We start from the raw sequence: 9612 nt of genomic DNA on the forward strand, positions 1-9612 counted from the left end.
CTGTGTGACCTGAGCGAGTCATTTAACTGCTTTGCAGCCGAGTCTCTGACCCGTGTTATACAGAAATCATCCCTGCAGCTCACAGGGCTGCAGAGGATCCACTGAGCAGGTCCACGTGGACAGTGTGGGGCGAGTTTGCTGAGCCGTGTCCCCAGGACCCCTGCACAGCAAAGGACAGTCAGCTTTGATGCAAGAAAAGCAACTAAGAGCATGGCCTGCTAGAGTCAGAACTGACTGCACAGGGCTCCTCTAACCTTGCTGAAAACTGTGCCTGGGACAGAGTCCTCTCTGCCACAGAACGGCCAATTGTGAGGCACCAACTTCCTAAGGGGCCTGACCCCTGCTCCTAGTAAATATGACCCTCTTTGGGGGTGTTTTGAATTATACCCCCGGCTCACATTCCTGTATCGAAGACCCAAACCCAGGACCTCAGAACGTGACTGTATTTGGAGATTTAAAGAGGTGATTAAATTAATATAAGGTCCTTGGTTTGGGTCCTAATACCATCTGACTAGTATCCTTTATGTTATTAGGAAGATCAGGACACAGAGGAGACACCAGGGACATTTATACACAAAGACTAGGTGAAGACAGCAAGGAGATGGCAATCTGTGAGCCAAGAAGCAAAGCCCAGGAGACCCCACTCTGCTGGCACCGTGACCTTGCACTTCTAGCCTCCAAAACTACGGGAAAATCAATTTTTGTCTGAACTACCCAGCCTTCTGTGCTTTATCACAGCATCCTTTGCTCAGATCCAGGCAGGCTCAGGACCACTCAGGGGAGGCAGGTTAATGCAGGTTCCCAGTTCCCATCCTGACGCATCTGACTCAACAAGACTGAATTGGAACCCACCCTTCTAACAAGCCAGCTCAGAAGCCCTACAGGTCAACCCTGACCCACACCACAAAGGGACAATTCCAGGTGTGGCCATGATCATAGCACCAGCATCCCCCAGAGAGCAAGAGAAATACAGCAGGCTCTCAGCACCCACCTCGACCCGAGTTGGAGCCTACAGTTTAACACAATCCCACAGGACCTGTGAGCACAGCGACGGCTGGGACAGCCACCTACAGGGCGAAACCGTCACCAACAGTAAACCCCATGCTCTTTATGACCACCACCAAAGAGGGTGCAGGGAAAACCAGAACTCTGTGTTAGTTTTTCCTGCTTTAAAGCCTGGAGAATAAATTTGCTTCTGAATATTAACACTTGGGGAAGTAATAACTGTTTACAAGATATACTGTACTATGTTGTAAAAATGTTACAAAATGATTACATGAATAAGCCACATGAATACATAGGGTTTATTGTACATCCATGAAAGCTTAGTTACATTTCACACATTCTTAACCCACTGTATTTGAAAATGCAGGATACAAAACCAACTTAAGTACTTCCCACATTAAACCAATTTTTCTTTTCCTTTTTAATTTTTCCTACCTGTTTAGCTTTCTCACACCATAATAAAATGGAACAGAGAAAAGTACATAAAAAGAAAAACATTAAGTAGAATTTTTTAAAACTTTTAATTTACCAATCAATTTAGTTATTTTTAAGACTATTCCCTGTGCCTGGCCTGCCCACGGAGAGCAGAAGGGATCATCCACCAATCTGAGGGCCAGATGATGACATATGCACTGCTGGGTCAGTGAGACACGGCCCTGCTCCTCCTCTGGCCCTGCTCCTCCTCCAGCCCCGCCATCCCCTGAGGTCAAATGATAGGTCAGAGGGACTGGGGGACAGGCCCAGGGCCCAGTCCTGCCTCAGCAAGAAGGCAGCCTCGGCACTCAAAGTCATAGCGATGCACAAAGGACTCAAGGGATTGTTACACGGGCTGAGCGGTTAGGCAGGTGGGTGGTCCTCCCCCCGGATGCTTCGATACTTAGCCATGTCTTCTGGAAATACTTTAGAAAGTTCTTGAATCAACAAGCTTTTAAATTTCTACAAAGAAAAATATACACTGTCAAGATAACTTTGTTTGTGACCCATCAGTCAAAGTTAAAGACAACACACTGTTCCCTGCATAGAGCCCTAAATCTCCTCCTAAAGATCCAAACCAGGCCTCCCCTCCACGGAGCTGCCTGGTCCTCTGCTGCCTGCCTAATGCATGCAGCACGCCAGTCCCAGACAAACATCTGCAACCCTGTTCAAGGTATACTGGCACCTACCTGAAAGAGAACTATGTGTTCAAATAACACCTCTTTCTTCTTGCTCAAATTAAAAGAAAGAGAACCTCTTTGAGGAAGCCAGCCACACAGGTGGAAATGATTTTTGCAGATAGAATAAGTAAAAGGAATCTTCAAATAATATTTAATTAAGCAATTATTAACTTGAACCACATCAACTCACTGTGTGCAAACAGCTCAATGAAAAGCTTCCCACACACCTGGAACCACATTATCTATTCCAAATGCTGTGGCTTCTTGATCCTGCTCACAACATAACACTTACTATGATCACAGAAGCAGGAAATAGCTGCATCTCTTATAAGCCATACTAACAAGCAGCGCTACAGGCACAAACATAAAATCACACATCGTTTAGAAATAAGTTTTCAAAGGGGCTGTTCGCACCAGCACTGCAACTGCTATTTAAAATACAACTTTTGGAAGTTTAAATATAACGCCCACTGAGCAGAAGAAGGCCACAGAACTGACTTGGGACTTTCACCATCTCAGAGGGGAGGAAATGAATCAGCAGCTGCAAAGAGAGAAGCTGTCCCAGGGTGTGTCTGTACCACCTAAAGGCACCCACCTAGCCGTGACCTGCTGGGACCAGCACCTACATGCAGACACGGTCATGTCTGCTGCACAACTCTCATGCAGCTTTGCCAAAATAAACAAAATGACCAAAACCATCACAACTTGCCATTGATAGAAAACTCTATGAGGTTCTGAAGGCGTGGCTGGGTTCAGCAACTCTTCAGTCATAAACTGACAAAAGGAAGATGATATCGTGGGCTCCACGTGAACAAACCACAGTAAACACCACCTGCAGCTCCTACTACTTACCTATCGTCCAGAGTAAACCCTGGAAACCCTCTGACCTGCATGTGCCGGGGCAGGCCTCCTGACAGAGCTCCTCCCCTCACTCAGAAGCACCCTCACAGTGCCCAGAGGACACTGTGACCACCCCCTACCCAGTGCCAGTCTGCAGCTGGGCAGGCACCAGGCATCAGCAAGAATAGAACACTCATGTGCGCTGTGCTCGTCGAGCTTAAGCAGCCAAAGAGGAGACAGAACAGAGAATCCTGACCAGGGCTCCCAAGGAAAGTCACTTTAGACAAGGCTGGTAGAAAAGGCCTCCAAGGAGGTAAAATTAGCTGAGACCAGAGGATAGAGTCCGTTGTGCAAAGAGAACATGGAAGAGTTTCAGGTAAAAGAAAAGAACACAAAGGAAAGGGTCTGAGAACGTTCCAGAAACAAAAACTTGGCCAGCACGGAAAACTGTGAAAAGAGTAAGGGGCAAGTTGTAGGAGAAGCAGGCAGGGCTGGTGCTGCCGGCACCAGAGAGGCCACTGGAACCCAAATAGAGAAACAAAACGCCAAGGTGAACCATATCTAAGTCAACATAAGAAATAAAAATCCATGTTACATGTTTAAGATGAAGTTTTCTAAATCTCATCAAGGCAAGGAAGTTTCTCTGCAGAATTTCATGGAAGTAGATATGGTGAAATGGGGTTGGGAGGTCAGAAGCCGGAGAAAGAGAAGAAAACCAACATTCAAGAATCCTCCAAACCAAAGAACCCTGACTACAAGGAAAGCCTGCGACAGCAGGAATCCACACAGCAGTGACCAGAAGGCAGCGACACAAAGTGCAGACTTAACAACGAAAACCACCAGTTAGCCAGTGACAACTGCCAGGCACAAAAATGAACCTGAATTTTCTTAGAAGATCATCAATGGGTCTTCTATGCTACCACACGGCTCAGTATATCTAACTCTACCTACTGCCTATGACAATTCAGAAATCTCAGGTGGTATGTTATAAAACAGCCAGTGTTCTACTATACACGAGAAAGAGTGACAAAGTGTCACGGAAGCCCCACTGGGCAGCCTCTCTCCCAGTCTCCCGACACCATTCCTGTTGAAGGGTCTCACCTTCATCGTGTCAATCTTGCCTTTAACTTGCTCATTTTTAGCCAGGGCCCTCTCCAGGCACTCTTTGGTGTAGAGTTGGGGGTTTCGACCTTGATCTATATATCTGGAAACATGAAATATCTCAATTAGCATTCTTACAAGTGATGCCTATTTTTAGTTTTCTGAAAATTATGGCAAAAAAATAGTCTTTCTGGAAAGAAACTTACAAAAAAAAAATCTATATATATATCTACACATGTCCCTGTTTAGACAAAACTAAGTCCAGAAACCAAATTAAGATTCCCTCATTTAAACAAGTACAGATAATCTGACTTAATATAAAATCTAATATGAAAATTCATGAAATAAGTAATGACCCCTTATAAACACTAGCAAGCTTCACAAGCCATATCATTTCACACTTATTCAACATCTGCATTTTTCAGAATGCTTTCACGCTATTACCTTTTTGATCATTACAACAACCTGTAAGGTAAGGCAGTGTTTGACAAAAAAGAAAACCAAACCACATCCAGGGCTGCAGGTGTGGGTGCCATAGGACCGTTGGCTAAGACACAGCCTCTGCTCGGGATCCAGTCCCACTGCCGGAGCCTCTGGTGGGGGCACAGGCAGCTATAAGCAAGAGAGTACCCTCCTCCCCAACCACTCCAAGACTCTTTTACAAATTGTTCTACTGCTTAAAGGAAAAAAGTGAGGCAGAGAGGGGACCTTGATGTACCACTTTACTAAATACAACTAAGTAACTTAAATACAACAGAGAAATTTTGTCCATTATTATTTCTAAACAGTATATACCTGTTTCTTGAAATTTTCAACACTTTCCCCAAAAATATCTTTGTTATCCCTAAAGATTGAATTAAACTACCTAAATCAATATCACCAAATTTTCACCAACTGTAGACCATCTGTCTATTTCTGTACCCTGAAGAAATTCATATCATTCAACTAAACTGAATTATTCATTATAAAAAATTTTTACAACCACCACCAATGAAATCCAATTTAGTTTTACTTAGGCAAAACTATACATCATCATTTCCAATTAAAGATACAATTAAGTTGCTTTTCTTTTTTTCTGAGACAGAGTCTCACTTTGTCACCCTTGGTAGAGTGCCATGGCATCATAGCTCACAGCAACATCAAACTCTTGGGCTCAATTGATTGATCCTCTTGCCTCAGCCTCCCTAATAGCTGGGACTACAGGTACCCACCACAATGCCTGGCTATTTTTAGAGATGAGGTTTCACTATGGCTCAGGCTGGTCCTGAACTTGTAAGCTCAGGCAATCCACCTGCCTCGGCTCCCAGACTGCCTTGAGGCGTGAGCCACCGTGTCCTTATTAAGTTACTTTTAACAGTATAAAATCTGGCCTTGACCAATAGCAAAAGACAAATATAATATCACAAGTTTCAGAACACTATTCTGATATTTTTGAAATGATACAATAAAGAAACAAAACTATAAGTCAACTCAAAACTAAATTCATCTATTTCTCAAAAAAAAAAAAAACCCTGACAGGCTCACAGAATGGGTTGATCATTTGATGGTTTGATGTGTCTTCAATAACCAACTGTTTTGAGCAAGAATATCTCACGTAGAGTGGGCTATTCTACAACCCAAGGGTGGAGCCCGCAATTGCCAACACTGAAATCCAAAGTCTTAGAGCAGCGGTTCTCAACCTACGGGTTGCGACCCCTTTCTAACAACGAAAATATATCCTGCACATCAGATATTTACATTATCGTTCATAACAGTAACAAAATTACAGTTATGAAGTAGCAACGAAAATAATTTTATGGTTGGGGGTCACCACAACATGAGGAACTATATTGAAGAGTCGGAGCATTAGGAGGTATTAGGAAGGTTGAGAACCACTGTCTTAGAGGAAAGGGCCAAGGTTTATGTTCATATCTTTACCACAGTCTCAGTCCATGTGTATGAACAAGTGAGCTAAAAACGGATGCACACATCACAGTTTGCAAGGAAACTTCCAGTCTCTGTTCCTTATTAGAACTCACAGGCCACTCTCTTGCGGAGACCCCACCAGAATTTCATCCTTCCCCTCTGCCCACCCACCATAGCCACAATGCATCATGCCCAGCATGAAGTAGTTATTAATATCACAACTTCACAAGGCTTATACCTGAGATTAATATCAAGAGCAATACTTACTCAAAAACTTCTAAAGGTACAGTAATATCATGAAGTTGCTGTCTGCACTTATCAATATCTTGTAAGCCAGAAACAATAAAATTCCTGGGGGAAAGGCAAAACAGAGGAATGCCATTAATTCACAGGACAGCACAAACACCACCCACCGAACCACCTAGCCAACTAGTGATAACACACCTGGACAGGTTACACACGGCTCAACCTCTTTAGTTACCTACAAATTCCTAGGACACATTTAGAGTATTGGAAGACCCTTATATATTTTTTATTTTCCTTCTAAATTAGAAATTGCTGGTAAGGGGGTGGGGGTGTAGGAAGGGAAAAACAATAACCCTTCTCTCAACAATAACCCAGTTGTGTGGTTTCAGTTAACACGCGGGGCAGGGAACTATACTCAAAGTCTGACAAAAAGGAAGCTTCTTGCCCGGTTTAACCTCAGCTGCCTTCTGCAGCCTTCCTACATCCTCGGGCTGACCAGGGTCCTGACTACTTCCATAGCCCTGGGTACGGAACCCGAGGCTGTAATTAAGTGTATGTCTGTGCCCCGTAAAAACCCCTAATTCTTCCTCAGTCAGGTCCATACAGCAGGTAACTTCCAAGCCTCACTCTCCCGCGGCCTTTTCAGTGCACTCGCTGTGGGGCCTGCCTTACCACTGGGGACAGGGACAGAACTCCCCAGAGGGCCTCCAAGACGAACTGCTGGGAGGGCTACAACAGAAAGCAGCATTTCCTTGATGGGGCCCCAGAAATGGAAACTACTGCCTGGTCTTGATTGGGTTTCAAAGTGGACTCTCAAGAAAAGGTCCCAGCAAGGCAAAACGCGGCGGCAGGGCGGCAAGAGGCCGCGGAGAGGGCCCCACCCCCACTCGCAGCCAGGGAAGGGGGCCCGGGGCCGAGCACAGGCGCGGGAGAGGCCAGCGGCTCGGGCCCGGCCCAGGCTCCCTGACCCCGAGCCCCAGACACGCCGCCTCCCCATCCCGAGAAGGTCGCCGGGGGCCTCTGGCCAACACTCACAGCTTCTGATTAAGCCCGGCCTGGCTGCTGGGCTGGAAGTCGCTGACGATGATGCCGAGCTGCCGAATGTTCTCCACAAACTTCTCCAAGTGTTCCTCCAGGTGGTCAAACTTCTCCGCCATCGCTCAGGAGCCTCCACAGCTTACACAGCGAAGCCAGCACTGCCACAGGCGTCTTCGCGCTCTCTCTCTTCCTGCTTCCGTCTGTGTGAAAACCACTTCCGTTTCCTCAGAGTGGGCGGGGCTACCTCGGGCGGTCTCAAACTGCCGAGGCGGGCACCGGACTCAGGGGCGGGGCTTCTTCTCATGGGGCGGGGCCTAGTGCTGGGGTGGTACTGCTGATGCAAGTGGGCGGGGATTCTCGTGGGGCGGGGCCTCGTGCTGGGGCGGGGCTATGTGTCAAAGGAAGCGGCTGTGTATCTGCTGCTGTCAGTCCCATCGGTGGTGTCTCTGTGTTGGGGCAAGTTGAAGACTCCAGCTAGAGTCTTCAAACACCCACTTAGCTAAAAATTCTAAAGTTTGCGTGAAAGACCCAGGACAGGTAGTCTCCCTCTCCTCCAGCTGGAATCTTTGGGGTCAGCGCTGGGCTCCTGCTACCCACTTTTTGTGATTAGCCGCCCCTTGCTACTTAGAAGCTGCAGATTCATTCCCTAAGAGAACCAAAAGCCCTCGCTTCTAGCCATCTTCCCTCATCCCTTTCTAAGCCAGCCCCTCACCCCCTCAGGCCAACTGTGACAAAACAACACCTTAGGGAGTTCCCTGTCTCAGAAAAATAACCTCCCTGCTTCATAAAGCTTCCAGCTGATCACTTATCTTACCGAAATCCAATCTGAACATACCACTCTGGTGCTTCAGGGACTTTTCTGCCCTCATGCCTAGCTTACTTCTCCAGCCTGTCTGGATTCCTTAAGCCACAGTGAGTTCCTCTTTCACTGACTATGGTAATGATGGTGGTCTGTACTTTTTGAATCCTAGAGTCTTAGACAAAATGGGGGAGTTCCTTTGTTAGATCATCTCCAAAGCCCATCCCAGCTGAGACCCAAAATGGAAACCTGGAGGAAGTGATTTGCCCAACAGACTGAATCAGAGACTCCAGTCAACGTGGTCAACAGAACTGGCCTAGGGAACCTCTCTTTCCACGCTGAATGCAAAATGTTGGATAAAATGCCCACCTCTGGACTCAACAGCAGTTGAGGGGAATTTTAGAAGAAGGTGTAAGTATAATACTTGATAAAAATAAAGACAATTGGAAGAGGTAACAGTCCTCAATTTCCTAGGAAAAAAGAGATAGATATTATTTAAAGCTTATTAAACCTAAGCCTTGAGAAGTATTTATTTTTAAATTTTAAGGACATATCATTACTATAATATATGATTCCCAAACTAGTAGAGAGGGAATAAATAAAACACAATCAATTCAACAGACATCAAGAAAAGGTGGGAATAAAGAAGCAAAACACAAGCATGGAAAATAAAAAGCACAAAATAGGCAGAAAATAACCCAATTTTTAAATAGACAAAGGATCTATATAGAGACAGTTCTCAAAAAAGACATAAAAATGGGTAATAGATGTATGAAAAATGTTAAACATCAACAATAATCAAGGAAATGCAAATTAAAACATGAGATATCACCTCTTAACTGTTAGAATGGCTGTCATCAAAAGACCAAAGATAAGAGCTGAAGAGGATGAGGAGAAAAAGACACACTTGTAGACTGTTGGTAGAAAGGTAAATTAGCATAGCCATTATCAAAAATAGTACGAAGTTTCCACAAACTCTAAAAACAGAATTACCATATTATCTAGCACTTCTACTCCTGGGTATAATCAAAGGTATATTTCAAATCAGTATGTGGAAGAGATATCTGCACTTCCACATTTGTTGCAGCGTTATTCACAACAGGCGAGTTATGGAAGCAACCTACTCATCCACTGATGGATGGAGAGTGAAGAGAATGTGCTACACACACTGTAGAAAACTATTCAGCCATAAAGAAGAGCAAAACCCTGCCATTCACAGCAACACAGGTGGAACTGAAGGACATTCTGCTCAGTGAAATGGGCTAGGCACACACAGACAGATACTACATGATGTCACTTATATATGAAATCTAGAAAAGTTGAACTCATGGCTCAGCACATGTGGCTCAAGTGGCTAAGGCGCCAGCCACATACACCTAAGGTGGCAGGTTTGAATCCATCCCAGACCTGCCAGGTAACAATAATGGCTGCAACAAAAAATATCTGGGCATTGTGGTGGGCACCTGTGGTCACAGCTATTTGGGAGGCTGAGGCAGGAGACTTGCTTAAGCCCAGGAGTTGGAG

The 9612-nt window shown here is 45.2% G+C and overlaps 1 protein-coding gene across 1 annotated transcript; it reads right to left on the reverse strand.

The window, feature by feature from the left end:
• Nucleotides 1-995: 995 nt before the first annotated feature.
• MED10 (mediator complex subunit 10) lies at nucleotides 996-7516 on the reverse strand. The gene is made up of 4 exons (XM_003800889.3): nucleotides 7287-7516; nucleotides 6273-6356; nucleotides 4101-4203; nucleotides 996-1941 (listed from the first exon to the last, which is right to left on the reverse strand). The coding sequence occupies exons 1-4, from the start codon at nucleotides 7406-7408 to the stop codon at nucleotides 1843-1845; spliced, it is 408 nt and encodes a 135-aa protein (XP_003800937.1). The 5' UTR covers nucleotides 7409-7516; the 3' UTR covers nucleotides 996-1842.
• Between the last annotated feature and the right edge of the window lie 2096 nt (nucleotides 7517-9612).

Source organism: Otolemur garnettii, unplaced genomic scaffold, assembly GCF_000181295.1.
Source record: "Otolemur garnettii isolate 467f Iridium unplaced genomic scaffold, OtoGar3 scaffold00188, whole genome shotgun sequence".
Taxonomy (NCBI): domain Eukaryota; kingdom Metazoa; phylum Chordata; class Mammalia; order Primates; family Galagidae; genus Otolemur; species Otolemur garnettii.